The sequence below is a fragment of the Chiroxiphia lanceolata genome, chromosome 5 (genome assembly GCF_009829145.1).
Source record: "Chiroxiphia lanceolata isolate bChiLan1 chromosome 5, bChiLan1.pri, whole genome shotgun sequence".
In the NCBI taxonomy this organism is placed as follows: Eukaryota; Metazoa; Chordata; class Aves; order Passeriformes; family Pipridae; genus Chiroxiphia; species Chiroxiphia lanceolata.
This window is the reverse complement of record NC_045641.1, coordinates 22911208-22936320: the sequence shown is the minus strand read 5'-3', so window position 1 is coordinate 22936320 and position 25113 is coordinate 22911208. Positions and strand designations below refer to the sequence as shown.

General features: G+C 36.7%; 1 protein-coding gene across 5 annotated transcripts in view; it reads left to right on the top strand.

Moving 5' to 3' along the window:
- The window catches only part of PTPRZ1 (protein tyrosine phosphatase receptor type Z1), a 132999-nt gene that overhangs the window by 99892 nt on the left and 7994 nt on the right, over positions 1–25113 (top strand). For 2 of the 5 annotated variants that reach the window (XM_032687425.1, XM_032687426.1), the window contains exons 13-21: positions 3263–3407; positions 10238–10329; positions 13415–13500; positions 15954–16050; positions 18463–18545; positions 19260–19394; positions 20629–20763; positions 21798–21961; positions 24255–24390. In XM_032687425.1, coding sequence (XP_032543316.1) covers positions 3263–3407; positions 10238–10329; positions 13415–13500; positions 15954–16050; positions 18463–18545; positions 19260–19394; positions 20629–20763; positions 21798–21961; positions 24255–24390 — 1073 coding nt within the window. Of the gene's footprint in view, positions 1–3262; positions 3408–10237; positions 10330–13414; positions 13501–15768; positions 15790–15953; positions 16051–18462; positions 18546–19259; positions 19395–20628; positions 20764–21797; positions 21962–22655; positions 22740–24254; positions 24391–25113 lie in introns of all 5 variants that reach the window. The other 3 variants (XM_032687421.1, XM_032687422.1, XM_032687423.1) reach the window with 3 other exon arrangements.

Here is a 25113-nt window from a genome sequence, read left to right as displayed (position 1 = left end):
ACGTACCTCTGAGATTCTGTTTTAAACTTACAGCAGCACATTGTTTTTTATTTTCTAAAAGGTATTGAACAGGGAAGAAGATGCTTGTCTGATTCGGATTCATCTTAATTTTTAAAAATATGGATTTTTATTCTTACTGTGTATGCCATTTTCATATTTCAGTGAGATGCAGAATTTTTGTGCCAGATTTGCATATTCCCAAAATAGAGCCAGATTCTCCTCTATCTGTTTATACTTAGTGCTATTTTCCAATTTATTCCTCTAAAAGTCAGCAAGAGTGTTTGTGACCGATGCTTCCAAGGATAAAGTCAGAAGGCAAAACTGATAACACATTTCCTTTGTATTTAAAAATGCACTGTGGAAAATCTGAAGTATTCAGACACGTAATTTACACTGCTTCTTGTGTTAGAGAATTGAAAATCCAAGAGTCAAGTTAAAAACCATCTATGATGTATGGGGAAAAAAAAAAAAAGAAAAAAAAACAGAAAAAAACCTAACCAAACAAACAAACAAAGAAAGAACAAACCAAGAAACAAGACTGAATTTGTATTTTAGAAAATAAATTGAACTTCCATTAAGTACTCACGGCACCTGTAGAGGGCAGTATCATTCAACTAAACCCACTAAGGAATGGAATCCACAAAGCATGAGAAAGTGTCGGCCCAGTCCTACAAGTAAATACACAGTTATGTCACATGATGTCATATTACTTGTAAACAACAGTATGCTAATATGAAAAGGTGGTAAATTGGCACTCTGTATAGCTAGGACTAGTAGAATGTGAAAAATAGAAAATAAAAGAAAATAGAAAATATATTTAAATTAGTAGGAATCCTAACAAGATAGCTGTTACAAGGTTAAATCAATAAGTGAATTAGTTCGGTGAGTTACCACTTTGTGTAAAATACATAACATTTCTTTAAAAATAAGCAAGAATAACATCAATATTTCAAAACCTATGTTACTAGTATCAATGAGTGTTACCATAAGATACTTTGAGTTTATATAATGGGTGTCATTTGAATTGTTCTCGAAAGTAACTCAAAAAGGCTTATACAATGCTGAAGGAGGAGGAGTACAACAGACTTAGTTTTTCTTCTAGATACTCTTGAAAGACACTAGAGAGTATAATTTCATGTACATTATTTTTTCCAATAAACAATGCCAAATACTGTCTTTTAATAAACTGAAAAATTAATTTGAGAATGTCTAACATGGTCTACTGTAAATCAAAGACATACTGGCTTAATTAAATTATAAAGAAATGAAACAAAAACAAACAAAAAAGAACCTCTCAGCTGAGAACTTATTTATATGTTACAGTGGATTTACCAGAAATTGATGAAATGTCTTCTTGTTGTGACCACTACAGAAAAAACGTTTTCATTTAAACTTCTCTCAGTCTTGTAGTTGTTGATGCATAATTATGCTTGTTCTGAACTAAGACTTTATCCGTAAGACCTCTATGGCTACTTAAACCTTTCAACTTCAGTTGAAAAACTAAGAGAAATTAATAGAAAGAAATATATGAAGGCTCCACACACATCAGTTATTAGAAATAAAAGAAATCTACTATAGATGAGACTGCCTTTTCAGCTGCCATCATTGGAATGATGTCCAAATAGACAAGAAACCCTGTGTTACAGGAGAAGCCTGCCCTTAATTAACCACAGGAGGAATCCTAATAGGATTTGGTCGTGCAGTTTGAAGAAGTCCTGTCATTATACAGATAAGATTGGGTTTTGTGCTGTGAATTGGTCCACAGCTGGATAAGCTAGTATGACTGTTTCAGTGGGATCATATTATGTTCTCTCATGCATACACATAGTTTTTTCTGAAATCAATAAGAAGTACTGATTTTAACCCACTCACTGGAAACTCAGGGACAGATTTTTCAGAAGTAACTTGTGCATTAATTACTTTGTCTACTGAGCTGCAGGATTTAAAGAGTAGTGATTGATGTGGGTGTTAAGAGTGCTTTGAATTAAAACCAAGATGTCTGCAAGATCAGAGCCTAGACCTTTTTGCATATGAAGTTCTGAAAGCCCCTAAACTCAAGGAAATGCAAGCAACCAGAGAGCTACCTGGAAATCTGTACAGAGTGAAGCCATTTGTTTTTTAACATCCTATTTAGAACACATCCTTTGCTGTCTTTTTTTTTTTCCAGATCCAAATCCATTCCTTCCTCCATTTTGTGTGAGAGCTTTTTATTCTTGTCGAATTGGTCTCTTGAAATCCCAATGCAGTGCAGCTGATTTCTAGACAGCAAAATTCTGGTCCTATACGGAAAATTCATTGAATTAGGATTATTCACAAAAGCAGAAAACATTCCAGAGGTTTAATCCTAACAAGTGCAAAAAGTTCTTATTTCTGCCTTTTAACTCATATAATGGTCACAGATCACAGTAAACTGCACAGATTGAAAAAAAAAAAGTTATTTTTAGTCAAAGTCACAGCTTTAAAATGTTTACTTTTTAAGGTATGACCAAAGTTAAAAATGCAGGATTGGTGTCGTCCGTCATTGTGTTTTCTTCTTTAATGAAATTATAGAATATATTGTTTTGATTTTCATACAGATTCCTATGCTCAAATATTTTGTTCAGCCAGCATTACATGGCTCACAGAAACATGAAATCTAAGCAATATCTAAATAATAATTTGATCACCTGTAAAGATGGAGGTAGGAAATTTAATTGTGGCTCCAGTATAGCTGAGGGAGGAGGTGCACCAATTGAATTCAAAGGAAGCAGGATGTATCTATAAGACAAGTTACAGAATGGGCAATGGATTAAAATAAAGAAAGCTTAACTGCAATACAGCAAGCACATAAGAACTATTGCAAGAAAATTTTCCTATTAAACTATTAGCCAGAGAAGTGATTTGCATTATATGAGTGACAGATTAATATCAATTCCAATGCACATTCCAATATTACATTTTCAGATTTTTAACTCATTTGGCTTTCAGCTAATAAACAGATGAAAATAAAAAACTTTCTTCTATATTTTAACAACAATCTGCTATTCTTACAAAGAGAAGTCTCCACTGCTGGAAAGCTGAGTCACATGAGCTTGAATACTTTGCTTTACCCTCTATCTGCTTATTTTCTGTAAGCTGGTTTGCAAATGTATACACTTTCTGCAATATGTAGTAAAAACCAGAGGTAAGTGGTATTAAGTAGGCTCATTATAAGACACATTCACTCGTGCTGTGCATTTCTCAGAATTTAAACATGGACTGTTTCAATTTTCTCTGACTGCAGAGGCAAGTAATATTAGCCATGAGTCTCGTATTGGTCTAGCTGAGAGTCTGGAATCAGAGAAGAAGACAGTTATACCACTTGTGGTCGTATCAGCCCTGACTTTTATCTGTCTAGTGGTTCTTGTGGGTATTCTCATTTACTGGAGGTAAGTTGTTTTTCGGTTGATCTTTTTTTCAATTCTAAAGAGCTCTGATTTGAAAACTGTGACTGGCATTATTGAGCTGGTTTATAGGACAGAGACTGGATCTTGTCTCTCACCATGTGTTCGTATTGCTTTCAGTACCATAAAGAAGACAAAATAAGGTGGTTTCTGTCCAAAGCACTCAACTGCAATTCTTTTTGTTTGCAGAGGGTTTAACCACTGCAAATAGTTTATTTCCATATTGAGAGATTTTAGTAAAAAATTACTTATGATTATTGATCACCTAGAAGCCACGTGACTTAGAACACTGGGAAGAGCAAGAGGGAGAAGAAAAATAAATAGCATGGCATGGGTTTTTTTCTATCTTTCCAATCCATTAACAGTTAAAAAAGGTAGTTGTTGATTCAGAATGAGAATCCATGGTCCTCAATAGGACTGTGTGAATAAGCAATTCATAGACTACTGTAGGAGTTTCTGTAGCTGACATTATATGCAAGGTAGAAATGGAAGAGTTTGGTGATACTATAGTAGTGTAACTGTTTGAAGATCACTTACTGAGTAGCTGTTATGATGTTCTGTGATTAAAAAGTTGTTCTACTTTGTGATTCTGCCAAACCAAAATTAGCCCACCAGCCTTTCCAACCTTTTATCAGGTAACTAAGGATGTGTTTTTTGTGCACACACATACTCAGGTTTCCTCATGGACATGTTTTTCTAACTTCATAAATTGATATGCCAGTAAGAAAAAGAGATAGGATAAAGAGAATTTATAAGTATAAGAAGTCATGATAACATAATCAGTGAGAGTGTGAAAATGCTCTGTGTGTGATCAGTGAATGTGTGAAATACTGCAAGTTGGCCTGAGCTAAAAGCGTATCAGGAATCTAGTTGACAGTATGTGGCACTGATCCCAGCCTTTGGCACTCTTTTGTTGGTTCTAAAGCCAGTCTTCCTAGGGACATGTATCCTTAAGCTCTCAAAACCCATGCACTTTTTCAAGTGTGGAAATTCTCAGGGACGAAGTACAGTGGTGGACCAGAAGAGGGAAATAAGTTGCAAAAACTTCCTGCCATGGAGGTTTTTGCTGTTCAGTGATTGCCTGGAACCTGATCCTGTCACTGCTTCTGCTGTGCTAACACAGAAACCAGCAGTCAGAAACAGGACCTTGCTCTTATAGGAACTGTACAAAGAAGGGGGAAGACACACTTAAATATCTCACAGAAGCTTCCAGAGCTTGTTTCTTCTTCCCCAACCCCCACTAATCCTGCTTAATCTAAAATGCAAAAAAATGGTGGAGAACAAGTAAAGAGACTCAGACTACACTTTCCAAGCTACTGACTACTGTAGTCTCTGTATGTGATGTCCACGTTGTGCTTACTAGTCTCCTGACACTGGTTTTCTGTTGGCCTATCAGGATATGTCCTACATGGGGACAGAACACATTCCATCCTTGAACAGACTAGGCTTGAGAAATTGAGTTCAAGCTTCCTTTTTTCCAAGCAAGTGTGCTAGTGAGTCAGTCAGCAATTACCATGGTTAAGGACACTTCTGAAAATGAATTTTGATAAATATTTCTTCTGTTTTCCCAAGTAGAAGTTAATTGTCATAATAATTGCAGAACTCATTTCTTAGTTTATGTCTAGTTGGATAATTATACTGTCCATCCCAGGATTTCCAGCTAACCACTTGCATACTGAGAATCTTTTCGTGTCTGTCATGTTATGAAACATGAATGTTCATATTTATCTTCCAAAGGGGTTCATCCCTGATGCTGAACAGTATTTGAAATCTCTTCTATTTGCCAAAGAACACCATCCATTTAAAGACCCAGATTGTACAATTCAGTTCTAGGAATCCTACACATTACAAGCTTGTTTTTGTTGAATAACATGGTGTTCATTTTGTATTCTTTTTCTGAGAATGAACAACTCTGTAAAGCGGGTCTTTCAGAATAAAATAAAAATCCCGTTAGCAATAATATCTTCTTGAATGGAATTTAATCTTTTCTGTATTTCTTGTGTACTACAAAATAAAATATGGAGCTCTTTTATTGATAATCCTCAACAAAATTCTCTTGGCATTATGATAACACCAGTAACTATTTCTTATTTCAGGGGAATGAAACATAAGAAGTATGTATTGTAGGTAGGACTTGGTAGCCCTCTTTCAAAGTTACCAAAACTCTCACCTCTTTGTAAAGCCTGGAAAAAACCAAGATATTAACTTCATTACTATGCAGTTTTTATTAAGCCTGGAAAATATTACTGGAAAGTCTGTAATATTTTTTGTGGTTAGATTTATATTATTTTGAAATAGTTGAGGTAAGCTGTCAATGTTTCTTTCTGTAATGCTCTTTTATTTTTTTTTTAATTTGGGCCAATTATTTTCACTTATTAAAGTTCATAAAAATTCTGTGTTTTCAAGAAGTTATCCTATATTCCTTTTTCAACAGTAGTCAGTTAAAAAAGCATTGGTATATCCTAGCTGGTTATTTGAGTGAATAATGCTTTGGGTTGTTTCCACTATTAACTCCTATTATGAATATGCAAAAGGTGTGTTATTTGGTTTAGAAAACCAATAACTACAAAGAGCAACAAGTTCTAATCTCTCAAGGTTAAAGAAAGGCAAAATTATTTTGTTCTTCACTTGAATGACTTGTATTAGAAAAATAATTCTGTACCATCTGTTGTTTGGGTTTTGGTTTGGGTTTTTTTTTTTTTACATGAAATTGTTAATCAGCACTTGAGGAAATTCCTCAATCTCTTCCCTATGCCATTAGGCACAGTTTCAATCTTTTTTTGGTAAAATATTAATTCCTCTAACAGGGATGAAAACTTCTAATGGCAAAATGGTCTAAAGATTGACTAATTGCCAGTAGGAAAATACGCAATTTTGAACTACTCTGTTTCTGTGTATCTTTTGTGATTCAAGCAATTTTCAAGTAATTTCATTTTCCTTTCATTTCTTCAGCATGTGTAAGATTACAGTGGAATAAACAAGGAGATTCTTTTGCCTGTTTAATGGTCTTGTTGTCCTGATAGGCTTTTTTTAAAGCTTTAGAGAGAATTTTCTGTCCAAATCTAGAATTTATCCATCTTTCTCAGTATCTGTCTACTTGACTGAGCCCTTGCAGCAGAGATGCAGGAGGAGTATTTGAAAGTACTTGCTCTGTTCTATTCTGGATGGCTTCATTATTACCATTTTTCTTAATTAATCGTATTTGTGCAGATCAGTTTTATACTAGTCACTGTAAGAAGAGCTTGGAGAATAGTAAAATGGTAGCAGTTGTCAGCTGTGGGAGTTGTACCATTCAAAATTCTTTTTCAATGAATATATGTGAACTCTAGTAAAAGACTGGCTGTAATAACACTAACCACAAACTGCTAATACCTTCCAGCTACATTTGTATCTGTAGACTTACTGAATATCAACTGACTGTCATGCAGGCTCTTACACATCTCATGACAGCAACAATCAGAAATTACCAACCTGATGGCAGACAACACCCTGAGTAGCCATTTAACTTTTAACTTTCCTCTACTACCCCATATCTTTGAAACAGAACTGTCAGAAAATGTTCATTTCCTTATTCATTATTTGAACTGATGCCTTGAGTCCTGTGATAAGTTTATGGGAACAGAGTTGAGAACCCTCTCTAAGGATCGTTAAACTTGCACATGGAGAAACACTAAAATCAGATTTAAATTCACAAAGGCTACACTCGTTCATCCATGAAGGAAAAACTTTTCAACAGTGTTACATCAAATTATAAATAAAAGTGTTGTAAAATCTGACAAAATTCCAGCTGAGAAGCACATAAAAATTAATTGTAGCCATTTAAAAATTGAATAATTGACATCATTGGATCCATTGAAGATCCATTTGAAGATCCTTTGGCTCTATCAGATCTTTAAATTATCTGAACCTTTTAAAAGTAAATTCAAATAAGTGTTTGAGAATTCTTATTGGTACATAATCCTATGAGCTCAAAAGAAGTTCTCAGAGAAGTAACCATGCCTCTAAGACCATTCTTGGCAAGCAGGGGATGTGCAAACACATCCTCTCACAGATGCCTCTTGTCTTCCAAGGTTCCACTCCCTTCCTCAGTCTGTGCAGCAGCAAACACCATGCACATATGCACGTTCCCATGCACACACAGTGTCGTGCTCTTTGCCTGCCTCAGTGACAATCCCAGTCAAGCTCTGAGCAATCTCTGCCCTGGGGGAGAAGTAGGCAGATATCCTCAGCCAAGGTCAAGGGACCCAAATTCTGGAAAAACAGTCTGAGGCTTAGTCTTGTCCAAAGTTCCCATTGAAGTGTTCATTCAGATCTGGTGTCCCTCCTGTTAGACAGAAGCACTGCTGCTGCTGCATGCCTTCCTATACAGATCCAGACACTGTAATTAATTCAATGGCTTAGCACCATCTCCATATATAAAGTGTGTGATCGAAGAAGTGCTGTGTCTAAATTACAAATTACAGTTTTAGGTTGAAGATCTAAATTCTGTGATGAAAGGTGTAAATTAAATAATCAGTTTAACATTGAGTGATGGGACCTTTGTCTGGAAGTTTGAAATAGTCATCACTTTTTTCATTAACAACAAGTGATAATTAACGATATGTGGATATTAGCATTAAGTTTAATCATGAAGGCTTTCACTGATGATGCAGAAGCAGATGGAGTGCCTGTTTGTGAGTCTTATTACAGGTTAAGTCAACTGCTATGAATTTGTCTCTCAAATGTGCTAAGGGTGTAATTTATTTTCAGCCACAATTAACTTGTTAAAGATTAAAAATACATTGGTTCAGTGATGGATAATGAGTGTATGGCATACTATGGGGACATTTTAAGTACTGCTTTAGATGTGAAAGCAATTATGCTAATTAAATTCTTTATAGCTCAATCTTTTCTCAAACAAGGAGGTGACAAAACTCTGTAATGTTAGTCCATAAACTTTAGGTATGATCATTGTTCACAAGCAGTAGATATTTGGGGAAGGACACTTTTTGGGTTTGGAGCTTTAGCATCAGGCTGGTTGGCATGTTTGGTTGGTGCTGTTTTTAATAAACATAGTACAGCATTCGCTGTGCCCAGCAGGCAGAGCCGGACTTTCCAAAGTGTTTGATGATTTAAAGTACTTTGGCACTTGCCTACATTTTGGATATTCACACACAGTCCTGAGACTAACTCTTGAGTCTTATGCTAGTAGTGAGACAGCCTCTCTCACCTCAGCAGCCACTAACTAACTGTAAAGTGGTAGGCTCTTTAAAAATTAGAAAGGTGTTCCCAGGCACATCCTGAATGTGTTCTTGTTCTGCATCCAAAAATGCCATTTCTAAGTAAAAACAGCTGCGTAACAGATAGCATTGCTCCAAACTTCTCATGCAAAGCCAAAGCTTCTCTGTAAACATCACAAATATGCTTTTGGAGGATTCTAGCTTCAAATTAATTTGTCCTGTGAATCACCAGAACTGTTTTGTGTGCCACAGTTTTCCCTTTGATGTAGCTGTCCACTTTTTCTTGGGTTTTAAGAGAATCTGTATTGTACACAGATCGAAAATTCCCAACAAATTCTGAGATTATGGGCATGTTTCCCAGAGGCTTAATTCAAATAAATTTACCAAAGTCTTTATTATCTTCATTAATGTTCTGAAAAGGATGACAACAGCCACATATTCCCTATCTATTTTTCAAAGTATCTTCAAAATTTATGTTTTTTTATAACAATTATATCACTGCAATGATATAAGAATGGCACGGAATTTAAAATCACAGTGATTACACAAAGTAGCAATCATACAACAGCTTCAGCTTTGAAGAAGCAGAATCTCATAAATATAAAATGAGATTAATATATTTGTTATGCATATATTTCTTTTTAAATTTAATGATTAGTGAATAATATTTCAAAAAGATTAAGTGACCCAAAGTAAGGATTGTTATTAGTATGCCTAATCATATGGAGATTTTTTAATTAAAGAGGCTTTGCAAAGCTTACAGCAGCAGTTGATTACTCATTCCCTTGAATAGCTTGGACTGTTAACAGATGCTATTCCTATTATCTTCGCATCTGGATTACAGCACAGATACAAATAACATTGTGGGTCATAGTTGAAGTTGATTCCATTTGTATTCATACTTCAATGTTTTTGCAACAAAGCCGGCATCTCCTGGAGTTAGAAATTCCCCTGCTTCTGTCTGTCAACTTTGAGAAGTCCTCCTTGGTTAAAGTTCCCTCAGTGTTGCGATTACATTATGAAAATATTGTTTAGCCCCAGTTCTAGAGCCACTGTTAAGCTGTTACAGGGCACGTTGTCTTTTACTGCATTTCCATATCTGCAGTAGGATCTATCAATGAGTTACCACGACTGATCGTATACACTGCTCCATCTTCAGGCTAGCATAATGATGTGAAGGGGAACAGTAATTGTGTGTGGGAATTTGAATAAGCCAGGAAGACAGTAGCATTTTTTGTACTTGGAATTGCACAGCATCTGCAGTAGCTCCTGATGCAGAGTTCTTTCAGCTGTCACTATGTCTGATGCGTGCTCTATCCTCTGCCTCTGGTATAGGTACAGTTGCATGAACTATGTATTATACTGAGGTAATGTATCGTCAAGTTGTACGTATAATTTGGTGGTGTGCTGGGGGAATATTTATATTGTAGCAGTAATATTTGACACTCAATGAAAAATGGTTTTCAAAACCAAGATTCTTCCTTCTGATTCAATAATGCCAGAATTCCAAAAGATCTTAGATAATGTTTTGTTGGGGTTTTTTGTTTGGTTTGTTTGTTTGTTTTGCAATATTTATTTATGTTTTTTCCCCTCCAGGAAATGTTTCCAGACTGCTCACTTTTATTTAGAAGATAATACATCACCTCGAGTGATTTCTGCTCCCCCAGCTCCAATCTTCCCAGTCTCAGGTATTTCTGGCAACTACTCTGTGGATTGGTGTTAGCTGTCGGAAGATGTTGTTTTATATGTTTCAATATGAATTCTTCACGTACTGTAACATCTGTAAACCAGAGATTTGTAGCCTCTTGTACAAATCTGTGTAAACACAGGTGCACTTGATGTCGACAGAGACTAGTGTTCCTAATACTCTCTCCTGTAGGTAACAAAGAAGAGAAATATTTTCGCCTTACAGAGTTGTCTCAAAGATACGCTGTGCCTTCTAGCCATTTGAGGTGTAACCTCACTAGAGTGGCTGCTGCTAGTGTAGCCATCTGAGCTATGCTAAATAGCTCTAGTTCACTGTCTCAAGGTGGAGCAACATATTCTGCTATATTTCTGCCTTTAATTGGGTTTGTCACCATTGTATAGAACATTTCCTATTCTTTTTACCAGCAAGATGAGCGTATGTCTCATCTGTCTGCATTTCATTTCAATTATATGTTCTTAAACTTATGTATTTTACTAGAATAGTTGCTATGGTAAAGTTCTCTGGGATCCTTTCATAAAAATGATACAGAAGTTCAGAACCTTATTGGTGTCTTCTGGTTCTAACTCCACCACATTTATTTGGAGAAATTCTGTCTTTTCCTTCCTCCTGAAAGGGTATCAGAGGAGCACATGCAGCCTTCCCAGCTTTTTCAATCTGTGTAGAATGAAAGTACTCTAAATAGACTAATTCTGAAGCAGATCCTAAGCCACATTTTCACCTGTGAGACAAGGATATCTTGTTCCACAAGTAATGTTTTTACAAACTGCTATTACACAAGGCGATATATTCCCATAGAATGAATAAGGGAAGAAAATCAGCCCTCGGGTAGATAACTAGTAAACACAATTAAATAAATCCCAAACATTAGGCTTCTATTGTAACTGAATTGTAGACATCTTTAAATTATCTTTAAATGCCTTTTGTATTGATTACCACTGTTAGGAGTTGCATAACCTTTTCCTAAATGAGTTCTGAGTTCTTAAAATACGTGTTTTGAAGCTGGAGGTTTTCCTTCTGAAATGCTGATAAATATTAAAGAGAAAAGTTTTGCCAAGTGACTGAAGATACATAAAACATTTTATGGAAAAAGCTGCAAGCACCGAGGAAATAGTTCATTTTATTTTGCATGCAACAGATGTCAAGTGAGCAGGTTTTGAGTTTTCTATTGTACAAGTGTTGCAGCAGTGTAATTTTACAATTGAATACAACTGCAACATAATACCATCAAAGAGTGTAGGCAGGAAGAGTATTTTGTAACTGCTAAGTTTAATTCCTATGGATATGACCAAAAGCACACTCCACAGATCTCATTATATATTAAGTCTTTCTTTTGAAGGGTTTTATTGGCAGAGAGAGGAGATCAGTTATTCACAGAAGATGCCATGGCACTTTGCAGAACAATTCAAAGATGCATTCAAATAATAATCAATTACAGGGTAGTATTTGGACCCACTATCAGTAGTTTGAAGTGGTTATCTGCTATCCAGATATAAAATACATTCCTGGTTCAGAAGTGATTGAGTTGGGAGATTAGCTCTGGCAATGAAACAAAACCTGAGATCTCTTTCTCCCTTGTCCTCACACTTAGGGTCATTTGCCTACCCTTCTGGTTTTGTGTTTGCATATCTTTAGGATAAACACTTTATACCAGGTTTTATCTCTGAAGTGTGAAGATAGTGTTACATGGTTGTTCAGCTTCTCTTAGGCTTGACTGGATAAATTCACTTTTTTATTAAGATCCAGTCATGTCAGTGGAAGACCAGATAGATCTTACTACAAATCAAAAAATTCTTGGTAACTGAAAGCTAAAATTATTAGGTGGACTAAATGCTGAACATCGGTTGATGTAAATAACAGGTCCTGGTTCAATGTTTTTGATGTTTTGTTTTCATATGAAATAGTGATGAAATTACAGATTGTGAAATAAACATATTTTTAGTCCATGAAAGGCTTTAAAAAAAACCCCAAAAAACCAAAACAACAAAATTATTCTTCAGAACCAACACTCTGTGAAAGAATATCCTCCTTTAACAAGATAATTAACAAGCAGATGACTTTGTTTGGGTGGCATCTTTGCAGGAAAGAGAAGATTAAAAGTCCCGAAGATTTTTGACATGATCTCTGATGAATGTTCTACACAAAAGTGTTTTTCTATATTTGTATAAAGTAAAATGAAGACGTCCTGAAATATAAATATCAGATGGAAAATTCAGACTCAGTATCAGAACCCCAAAGTTACATGAATCACGGTTATTCCTTGAGAATTTCTTTGTGGGTATCCAGAAAGCTTAAACATAAATCTTTCACTGAAATCTTGAAATACGAGACCTGGTATGAAAATTTGCGGTCAGTACTGCCAGGATCAGACTTATTATTCATAGGTAATTGTAGAATCATGAGGAGAATGGGGGGGAAATTCTGTACTGGAAGTAGTTGCTGATGCAGTAGAAGATTAAAAAAAAGATTCCTTTGGATACCAATGCAAACATGCAACATGTCAGTTAATATTAAACTACTGGTATAATGCTGCTTTAATTTAGTAGGCTTGGGACTATGCGGCCAGTCCATGTACTGGATCAGAATTCCAGTGCAACACTAATCAGCATAAAGCACCCACACAACTCTGCCGAATCATTCATTCTTGCTTTATCAGTATTATTCAGAGGTCTGCTCCTACACTCTCCCTTTGAACATCTTGTAGCAAACAGATAATCTTGCCATTTCTCCTTGACTTCACAGGGAATTCTGTGTGTTCTATTTACAGACAAACTCAGCGTCTTGCAGAATCAGCACCTTGATTTGGGGGGCTTAAAGACAGAGCAAGATCTAGCAAGGCATTTTCTTTATCTTCTTCCCAAATAATCGTTTAGAAATGTACAAGTGTTAGATAACTAAATGTTAATGATGTTAAAGAATGTTTAATTTTTGTGGGAGTTGTATATCCAAAGCTCATGCCAAAATTTTATTTCAGGATGTTGTGTGGATTGCCTACATATAAACTTCTTTATATGTCACTAGCTTTTTATTCTTCATAAATATATTTTTTGTCTTTTCCCGCCCCTAAGATGATGTTGGAGCAATTCCAATAAAGCATTTTCCAAAACATGTTGCAGATTTACATGCAAGTAATGGTTTTTCTGAAGAATTTGAGGTATGGCTCTATGACGTCATCTTTCTTTTTAGTACATACAGATAATGTTAAGTTTAAGTACCTGGAAACAAAAAACAGGGGATTACATTCTGACTTGGGCACCAATTTCAGGAATGCATGTAAATACAAGTACTGTGAGCCCAGTAAGGAGTTCATGCATAAAGACTAGGGAGATTTATAAAAGCTAACAGGACTGGAATGCAAATGGCAATATTTATTACTGTGATAAAATACTCAATGATTGTGTGAATAAACTGTGCAAAGATAATGCAATGTATATGACTTATCAGATACAGTGGTAGACCTAAAGCTTTGCTAATACTAATGAAAATTTAATTTTGCAGAAGCTACCCACATTTGCTTGCTCCATTTACAGGGAAAATAAAATGGAAGTAATAATGAGTACACGTGGCAAGACTTCTGATTAACAGGGGAGCTAATGTAGTCTTCATATGTGGTAGCAAAAGATTTACAGTTCCTTTCCCAAAGTATATAGTTCATAAAAGGTATTTCAAAATGTTGAAACATGTGCTCTAATCATATAATGTTATTATTACTATATGTAACTAATGAACTTCATCATTTTTTCGCATTCGTGTGTATTGCAATCAATTTAAAGATAGATATGTTCTTACTTAGTTCATATGAACATTAAAACCCCAAATACTTTAATTAAAGATATTAACATTTTTTACAAGAGATTTCTAAGCAAATCAGTCAGTTGGGATGGAAAAAAAATTTTTAATTGATCTATATTAATTTAAATATGATTGTAATATTCTTGCTGCAAAAACAATAATGAAAGTAAACAATTCATAATTTTGCGTCATTTTGTTTTGCTTTTGTTTCTCCGGCCAATGTATTGTGATCTAATGGACCAAAAATTCCATGTCCTTCACATAACCTACTTCATCAGCATTTCTTCTTCAATTCATTTAACATTCAGAACATCCATTTGATTGTTGGACCAAACTTGTAAATACTTGTGAACGTCCAGTTCAATGTTCATATATTACACATGTGCATATGCACTGGCAGGACTGGACTCCAGCCAGACTGGCTATTAGTAAGAGCAGATGTTGAAGGACAGTGTGTAAATACAATGGTTCCAAAGCTCTTTCACCATTAGTGAGTACAGCAATACAGAAATCAGACTGTTTGTCTTAAATTGATCTTTTCCTACAATTGTACTTTTCCTAAGTTACAGCAGTGATCCAAAGACCAAATATGCTACACCTCACTGAACTACAGCTGCCCTATCTGAAGTATTTCATGCTAATCTTAACTATCTTGGAGATCCTTCTTGACTTTACAGAGTACCCCAGAATTAGTGTCCGGTTCTTTTCTGAACTGATGGAGAACTTAGAAGATTGGGAAAAACTGAAATACAGTCATTGTCTTTGCAGAGTTAACATACATTTGAAGAGTACAGGGGTCGTTCAGGTTTTTGGGGGTTTTTAATATTTTTTTTATATTACTGTAAAACAACTGATTTAAAATCTAATTTTTATACTTGTAACAATTTTTCATATCTATATTTAAATAGGTGAAGGTGATTTATATTAAAAGGAATTATCAAAAGTGTTGGGAAACCTTATTATAGTACTTTTAGTGATGACAACATATTTCCTACTTAACAATGTGGACCTTATAAATGCTTGAGTTTCCTGTCAACTAAAGTAATAAATAAAATAAAATAAAATAATTTTGTGAGTCTTGCAGACTTTGTACCTGTCTTTTCAAGCCTTTCTCTCTCTTTATAACATTGTTGGCTTCATTGTGAGACTGCTGGCAGCCTGAGTGAGGGCTGTAACTGTCCTTCACCGGAGTGCCATGAGGCTGACAGAGTGGCACACAGTCCTGCTTCAGTGAAGGTTTTGCAGCTGAATGCAAAGAGAGCAAAAGTATTCCACAGAGAAACTAATGCACTTATAAGGACCAAGAAAAAAATCCAATGAAAGTTAAAGATATAGATAATCTGGCTAAAGTCTGTGATGTTACTCATATGTATAAGCGTTCACTGGCCTAAGGTCTAACATTAAAGCTAAAGATAGGAAAGCAGATGCCAACATTTTAACTGGAAAATTACCTCGTTTCCTTTAGGAGTTATGTCAAAATATTTAGTTTTGTTGTTATTATGGAGATATATATTGCATGACCATAACTGTTTTCCATATAGTAATTGTAATTTATATAAACACTTATCCATTTGTTCTGTGCTGTGGAATTTGATTTTTTTTACTTTTTTTGCATTCATTCCCTCATTAGACACTGAAAGAGTTTTATCAGGTAAGGAATTATTTCACTGCATTTTTTTTTTAGCAATGAAGTAGTTGTAAAATATCATAAATAATTGGGTATAAGGTTGTGGTTCTTTTCATGATTACTTACTGTATTTTAAGACATTTTATGAATCTTAATACTTACTAAAATATGACATAATTTTTTTTCAGGAAATCCAGAGCTGTACTGTAGATCTAGGTATTACATCAGACAGCTCTAATCACCCCGACAACAAGAATAAGAATCGATACATAAACATTGTTGCTTGTAAGTAACAGCATAATTTGGTGTTTTGTTTAAGAAATAATTATAGACAATATAGGTTTATATGTTTTTGAAGGGAGTAAAAATACCTCTACACTTGAAAGCAGAGAAGAGGCAGTCTAGGAGATTCCTAGAGTGTATAGAAGATAATTTCCTGCACCAGTTAGTAAATAAGCCTACCAGGCGTGGGGCCCCACTAGACCTGCTGTTCACAGAGAGGGGCTGGTGGGAGATGTGGTGGTTGGAGACCGTCTGGGGCACAGTGACCATGAAAGGAGGGCTCTGCAGAGGGACCTGGACAAGCTGGAGAGATGGTCTGATTCCAACAGGATGAGGTTCAACAGGCCAAGTGCCGGCTCCTGCACTTTGGCCACAACGACCCCATGCAGCGCTACAGGCTGGGGACAGAGTGTCTGGAGAGCAGCCAGGCAGAAAGGGACCTGGGAGTTTGGATTGACAGGAAGCTGAACATGAACCAGCAGTGTGCCCAGGTGGCCAAGAAGGCCAATGGCATCCTGGCCTGTATCAGGAACAGTGTGGTCAACAGGACCAGGGAAGTGATTCTTCCCCTGTACTCAGTGCTGGTGAGGCCACACCTGGAGTGCTGTGTCCAGTTCTGGGCCCGTCAGTTCAGGAAGGACATTGAGGTGCTGGAGCAGGTCCAGAAAAGAGCAACAAGGCTGGTGAAGGGACTCGAGCACAAGTCCTCTGAGGAGAGGCTAAGGGAGCTGGGGTTGCTTAGCCTGGAGAAGAGGAGGCTCAGAGGAGACCTCATCACTCTCTACAACTACCTGAAAGGAGGTTGTAGCCAGGTGGGCATTGGTCTCTTCTCCCAGGCAACCAGCAGTAGGACAAGAAGACATGGTCTTAAGCTGTGCCAGAGGAGGTTTAGGTTGAATACTAGGAAGAAGTTCTTTATAGCAAGAGTAATCAGGCATTGGAATGGGCTGCCCAGGGAGGTGGTGGATTCTCCGTCCCTGGAGGTATTTAAGATGACACTGGATGTGGCACTTAGTGCCATGGTCTAGTAACCACAACAGTGTTGGATCAAGGGTTGGACTTGATGATCTTGGAGGTCTTTTCCAACCCGGTTGATTCTATGATTCTGTGATTCTCCAGCTCCTCTTTAACAAAATGCTTGGAGAGGAGTAGCATGAGATTTCACATATCTTGAGGTTAGTCCTCTGACATTCTTCTACTTTGATGAGCATGTTTTTCAAGACATATTTGTGTCTTCTGCAATGACCCAAAGGAAGTTGGGAGGTTTCGTTATGATGCCATTAGAAAGCCAAAGAGGCTGTGTTTTGATTACCAGAATTAATCCATCTTTGATCTAGAATAATGATGATTTATCCTTTCTAGGATCTACACAATCCCTGGATATATTTACTGACACATATAAACATAAATGTACTGGGTTTATGTTGTATTGTGCCCTGCAACAGTGGAATAGAACAGCTTCATTAGCCAGCACACTATTGCATCACTCTCCCAGATTTTTCTTCTCTGAAATACATCTATTCAGTTTTGTTAATCTTTCTTTGAAGCTTTTGCCTCTGGGTTTTTGATTATTTTGGTGGCTCAAAACATTCGTTTTAACTCTCTATAGTATTTCAACTTTGTTCTGATTACAAGAAGCTCTAAATTAAATCTATGTTCAGCATTCGGCAGAAGGCAATGTAAACCAGCAGCAAGAAATTCCATTCCACCGTTCTAAAGATACGTCTAGATGGACAAAATGTCAGGGATTCTCCTCTGCCACTGTGTTTGTAGCAGGTCGTACAAAAGGTGCCAGCCCAGCAACTTTTTTATCAAAGGACAGTGTGTAGGCAGCTTAGGGCAGCTGAAGCAGCAAGAATTGTCCTCTGTAACTGACTCAAGTCTAGTTCTTACAATCAGTGCAGGCTGCAGAAAGTTTCAGCTCACCCTGAAGTAGCCACTGCTGAAGTTCTTCAGCTGACCAGTGTTTCTTCAAAGTCCCATTATTCTCCGGTGTCCGCTCTTTTAACTTGGAATTATTGTGCCTCAATACTAGTGCCTGCTGTCATTTTGAGACATCCTACTCTGCAGATTTGGCAGTCATGACACAGGACTTAGGAAACATCCACACACCTCCATAGGTAGCAGATAGAGGCTGTAGGGGAAATACATCACAGAGCCTAAAATGACCCAAGGTGCTGGTGTTCAGGCCACTAAATTATGAATCCCTTCAAACTTTGGATTAATAGTTTATTTTTCTACAACTAGAATTTTGAATCTGATTCATACCTAAGCAGAGGATGTTTGTCTGTGTGATTGTTCCTGTATTAATCTTAAGTATTGTAAAAATATATTTCAATATTTTTAAGGGCATTTCTTGTAGAAAGAATATAATTCTTATAGAAACTGCTTATTTTCTCCCTTGTTTTACTGCAGATGATCATACTAGGGTTAAATTAGCCCAGCTTGCAGAAAAGGATGGAAAACTGACTGATTACATTAATGCCAACTACGTCGATGTAAGTGTCTTTTTCTATCTGCTGGCCTATTCATTTGTTAGAGTTTTCTGTAAGAAAATTATCTAGGGAGATGAATAGATTTAATTTTTAAAAAGGATCACAATGCTACAGATTTTATTAAAAAAATTTTTCATGGTCCAAGTTAAGCCTAGAAAGTTAAAGCATAGGTAAAACTCCAAATCTTTTTTGAATCCATCTTGATATTGTAGCAGCTGCAGCTTAGTTAAGGGCATTTTGAAACAAAAAGTGTTCTGTCACTGAGTCATTTTAGAAGTATTTTTCATCTGAGTGGTTAATTCTTCTGTCTGAGATAATCTCGTGAGAAGATGCTATTTGGCTAAGAGCCTCACCAAGGCACCATTACCAGTTTTCATTACCTAGTTATTTACATGTTAATGGTCTTGATTCATTTTTTAAACCACTATCAGAACAGATGTCTCATAATCATTATCATGTCAACATTCTGCCAGAACATGGGCACTTGAACATGTGTATCCTATTTGTTGGAATGATAAACATTGACATATCAGTTGTATTCATATGTCATCTGGTACCACAGGGTTTCTGTGATTTGGATAGTTACAAATTTAAAAGTGCTTAAAAGCTTTTGTGAGTCTTTAAAAATAGATATATAAAATGTCATGTACTCCTCCCAACCTCCTTTTGCTCATGGACAGTGATTTGACAAGTGTCATTTGTTATATTTCAATTTAGGGCTACAACAAGCCAAAAGCCTACATTGCAGCTCAAGGGCCACTAAAATCGACAGCAGAAGATTTCTGGAGAATGATATGGGAACATAACGTAGAAGTTATTGTGATGATAACTAATCTCGTTGAGAAAGGAAGGGTATAAGTACCTTTGTCTGTTATTTATTTATCTGATGTTGATAGATTTACCTGTAGCAAACTCCTGACTCTCTTTAAAAAAACTGATTTAGGCATTTATTGAGCAAAGAGCAATAGTTTATAGTAGTTGCTTGTGCTAGGATTGGCTATAGAAGTATGAAGTTGAGGATTTGTAGAATGAAACTTAAGAATAGATTCAATAACTTCTTGAAAATACCATGTTTTAACTAAAAAAAAAAGTCTTATACTGAAAAAAGACTTGTATATGAGTGGACAGACTGTGGAACCTTGTTCCACGTTTGCTAGCAATCGGCTTGCCATAGTTCTCTTTCTCAGGGTTTCTGAGAAAGATCCTGGAAAGGAGAAGAACATAGTTCAGGTGAACTTTTCTAGATGTTCTCTAGCAGCTCCCTGTTAACATCCCGTGGGACCCACAGTTGCTTTCCTACTACATGACTAGATACATGTTTGTCCAGTGAGACAAAATGAGGGCAAACCCCATCACAAGCTGTGTGTTCCTCTGGTCATGTGATGGAAGTACCTTGGGATCACATTAGGAGACATTGAATCACACTTGCCAAACACTGGCAGCAATGCCTAAAATGAATGTAAATCTTGTCATACAACCTATAAAGCATCTATCAGATGATACAGACAGCAATTGCAGAACAAGGGCTGCACTCAAGAGTACCACTTCATTTATAACAGCATGCAATAAACATGCACTCTTCTATATGACTACCCAACCAAAACACCGGACATCACAGCGCTCTGCTCTATATTCTGATCATACAGAGACTCACTCTCAGCCTTGCTGATCATATAGATATATACTCTGCCCATACTATAAACTAATCAAAAGCCACGTTCAACTCTACTGACTTGAATGTCTTCATGGTTTTCCTACAGATCATGTTAGTTTCTTTAGTTTTTAGAGTGCCTATAGAATGGCAAGTTCCACATTATTAGAGCCTTTTAATTCTGATAATATGATTTAAACCTCTCTTTTTTTGAGTATTCCAAATAAAGAGCGTCTTTGCACAGCCATCTCTCTTTACAACACAAAATAGTGTTATTTGTTCTGTACAGAAGATTGTGTCTATTATAAACTGGGTATATTGAGAGTCCCTATATGGTTTTGTGCTTGACTATGCTTGACTTAAATTGGAACATTTCAGTTTACTAGTTTGACATTTTGTTTTCTTCTTCTCTGGTTTTCATTTGCTTTCTAACAGAGAAAATGTGACCAGTACTGGCCTGCCGAAGGTAGTGAAGAATATGGGAACTTCTTGGTTACTCAGAAGAGTGTTCATGTACTTGCCTATTACACTGTGAGGAATTTTACTCTTAGAAACACCAAAATCAAAAAGGTTTGTGGCATTCTGAAAACACAAGTAGGCAAAAGGAAATGTTAAAAGATGCTCAGAATCTTTTTAAGGAAGTTGGCAGCTCCTTTCTGCTGTATATGTAAAGCCAAGTTCTGTAGGTCTCAGCTAGCCAAGTTGCTTGTCCACTTCAGTTAATTTGACCAGATCAACAAACTGAAAAGACACTGGCCTGTAGTACTAGTGTGATGCAGGACCATCAGGGAAAAAGCACTGTAGAGCTGATGTGAACTTTGTCTGCCTGGTGAGCAGGATGATACATTTGCAGCAAGAGAGCAGCTGGAAGAAAATCTTGTATGAGTTGAATTATCTACCTCAGCTCTCCATTTTCCTTTTTAAGGACAGGTGAATCCAGACGTTGTTTTACTGTAATCAGAATCAGCATGCTCTCAGTTCAGCGGTGTGATGTTGGTTACTTTGAGGGGGATTCTGAAAACTGAATTTATTCTGGCCACATAAATGTCTGAGGCATTTAGTCTCTCACTTTCCCTGTATAATTAATACATAACATGGAGCATTTACTATCAATGAATTTATTCTGCCTATTTTAGGAAACACTATTTGAATGAGATGACCTACTTTCTGAACGCATCCCTGCCTCTGAGTTGCCATTGAGGGAAGGAGCTTAGAAAAGCAGCCTACACAAGGCTATTTGCCTTGTAGATCACTAAAGCTGGGTGAAGTGAATCCTATTCCTTCTGTTCAGGCAACAGAGGAGCAGAGTGGCAGAAAGAGCTGGTGACTCTTAAGAGTGTCTGTAGTTTGTTATCCCTCCATTGCTCTTAATCTTTCTCTGTGGCTTTCTAAGGGACAGTGCCAGGTCATTTTTCCACTCAGTGGGCAAGTTAATGGGACAGAAGCATAAGCCCTTCCTCTTCTCTTTGAAAGCTGGAATATTCAGAGCCAGGTGGCATGCTTTTAGCTAAATAGGGACAGTTCTAGTTCAACAACTATCAGGTACGGAAATAAAACTGTGACGATGTGGGCTGCTTACATATGGAATTATTTTTCTGTTGCAGGGTTCCCAGAAAGGGAGGTCTAGTGGACGTATAGTAACTCAGTACCATTATACCCAGTGGCCTGACATGGGTGTTCCAGAATATACATTGCCTGTTCTCACCTTTGTGCGGAAGGCGTCACATGCAAAGCGCCACGCCATCGGGCCTGTTGTGGTTCATTGCAGGTGTGGTTTTTACTGCTGTAAGGTTCATTCCACTTTTGTTTTGCAGAAAAAAAGAATTTTTCAGTGGTGGGCTAAGCAAATTTCACTCTCGCATTTAGCAATTCCTGATGGAATAAGATTAATTTCTTAGCTGATATTTTTCTCCTTGGTAAGGCCAACTAATCAACTGTCTGTGCCACTTCTATAAATCTCTGTAAACAAGATGAGGCTGCTCTGCACTGTATTCTTTTTTTTTTTTTGCAAAAATGCTTTTACTTTTTTGCGCATTTCTATACTACTCTCTTGAATGCTATAAGCTTACCAGATACATATATACCAAAAATTGTTACCTTTCTGCAAATACATTGTTAGGATGCTTTTGACTCATGCTTTCTTTGGTGCAGGGATACTCTGTAATCCTAAGAGGAGCTCTGTCCACAAGAGAAGACTCACTCTATTCCTGTCTGAACTACAACTCTGCTGTTTTTAACATTACTTTGGGCTGTAGCAGTCATTGGAGGAGCATTCTGGGGAATGGTTTGAGGTCTGCATGTGCTGCAGTGTGCAGGCAGGTGTCCTGTCAGTGCTCACTAAAACTGGAAGCTCAGGGAGAATTGGTTAAAAAGGGTTTGTAGGTCCTGGAATGACTTCACAATGCCCGTGAAGGACCAGGTTATTGTAAAATATATAAGCAGGTTCTGGTTTTCCACTGTAGTACCTCACCTTTGATGGAACATTTGGAAAGAGAACCTCCTCATGAATTCTGTCCTTCTGGAGCTGACTCTGAGGAAGCCAACAGGTAAAGTCTCCTCACAAATGCTGCAAATGGAGATATTTTATTTGTGGTATGATCTAATCTGACTGAAATCTGTTTTTAGCTTGGAAAATGAAAATTCCACATTTTGTTGTTCTGCTGCTATCTACATCCTGCTTTTTCATGTGAAATTCAAAATAGCCCAAAATGTCAAGTCTGAGATTGCTGAGAGATCAGCGATACATTATGAGTCAATTAAATTGAGTTTTTAAAAAATGAACATTGATAAGTTGTGTGGCTTCAGTCAGACCTCTCCACTGGGTCATAGGTGTAAATTATCTCCGTCTGTACAGCTTTTAGCTAACCTGATCTATGCACTATGGAATTTCAAAGGAGTGATCTCATGTTAGAAATGGAACTTTTATTTATCTTTACAGGCTCTATTGAAGACACAGATGATGAGCTTCATTAAACTTACTTTAGCTATTTTTATGTTTTGGTGCTTTCCATGTTTTGTCTTTCATAACAAGTACGGATGGTATCTGGTAATCTTCTTTGTGCCTAACAGTGTATTAATAACCTGGACCTTCCAGTTTCATATAATGTTTATTTAGACAGTTCAATACTGCAATTGGAGCTCACCCTACCTATGCTATGTACTGCATCTGTGGAAGAAATGAGATGATTGAATTAGCATGTATGGAGTGAGCTTGGATCTGCCTGTAAGGAACCATGCAGACTCAGCACAGTGCTGCTGTCAAGTTACGTGTACCAGTATATGTAACACTCATTCATAACTTAGAAGGGAATTACAATTGACTAATTCCCACATATGAATAGATCACAAAAACTGACCTCTTGACCTTGTACTTCCTACCCAGATATTTTATGAAAGTAAAAGGTGGGGTTTAATCTTACAATACAGCTGGTTTTATGCTAAATCAGTCAGAGTTTATAACAGGAATAAGTTTATTAACCCTTTCTTTTCCATTTTACCTTTTTAAGAAGACTTTAAACCATTGCTTGCCATCTCTTAGCTGTATCTGGAGAGCACTTAGGCTTTATCCTTTTACAGATATACTCAGCAGCTCTTCCATTCCCTGGGGTTTTCTTCAGTCCAGATCTTTGAAATCTCCTTTATTTGTAATGGGAGGCATAATGCAACTTTCCTTTTAAATTGTGGTTTCAACATAGAAGAATTTGAGCACATTAACTGTGCCCAAATGCTGACATATGCCACCCTTTCTAGGTATACTTGACAAAGTATCCTAAGGAATATCAGAAGCTTGAAAATTGCAGACCTGCAGGAAACCGCTTCATTCTATTTCAACCAATAGTTTAAACATCATTTGAGAAAATTATCTTTACACCTATTCTTGCACAGCAAAAAATATTATTATCAGCCTTGAAGGTTTCACAAAGTATCTATAGAGCAAAATAAATTCATTTGTAAAGGAAAATCTTCCCTACGCAGCAGTTTGTTGAAAAAGCTATGTGTAAGGACCAGTTCTTTTCATTAGTGTTTTACTTCAGGCTCAAGATTATTTTTTTGTTTTATAGTGCTGGCGTTGGAAGGACAGGCACATACATAGTGTTGGACAGCATGCTGCAGCAAATTCAGCATGAAGGGACAATCAACATATTTGGATTCTTAAAACACATACGTACCCAAAGGAACTACTTGGTGCAGACTGAGGTAAGAATGAAATATAAATAGCGTGAGATTATTACAAACTATTTCTGTTTGCAGAAGGAGAGATGATGCAGTCTTCTTTTTGGCACCACCAGACAGACTGGCAACCAGTCACCAGACTGGATTTGCCCATTTGTTTCCCATGGTTTTATAGAGACATCCTTCTAGGCTTGCTTAGAGCAATGCACTAGAAATTACCTATCTGTTGGTTCTTGTCTGTTTATTAGGAAGGACTCAGAAGGAAGTCTATATAAATCATGCTTCTTGAAGTAGTGCTTTCTTGGCAGGACTTGCATTTTTGTCATGGAGTTTTTTAAGGAAACACCATTGTCAGGTGTTCATCAAACAGTTTATATTAGGGAATAAAAAATAGGACAAAAGCTGTTTTAGACAGAAAATTATCTATAGATGCTTTAAACTGAAGATTATATATAGAACAGTGAAAGACCAAGAGAAAACAATAAGGGCAACAGCAGGGTATTTGAAAGTCTACTTCAGGTTTCAAGAATAGGTGGTTAGATTCCCCAGTGCCTTTCAATAGAATAAAAGGTAATCAACAGCTAGGACACTTGTTCCAAAGGATGTGAGAGAGGAAACAGAGGATAGCTATAGGAACTAGGGGTAGGACTGACTTGAAAATTTGACTCGAGGCTATGCTTGCATTTTTAATTCTATTCTGTTAACATGAGATATCACAGGTGGTGGGGATTTGGTACTGTATTATAT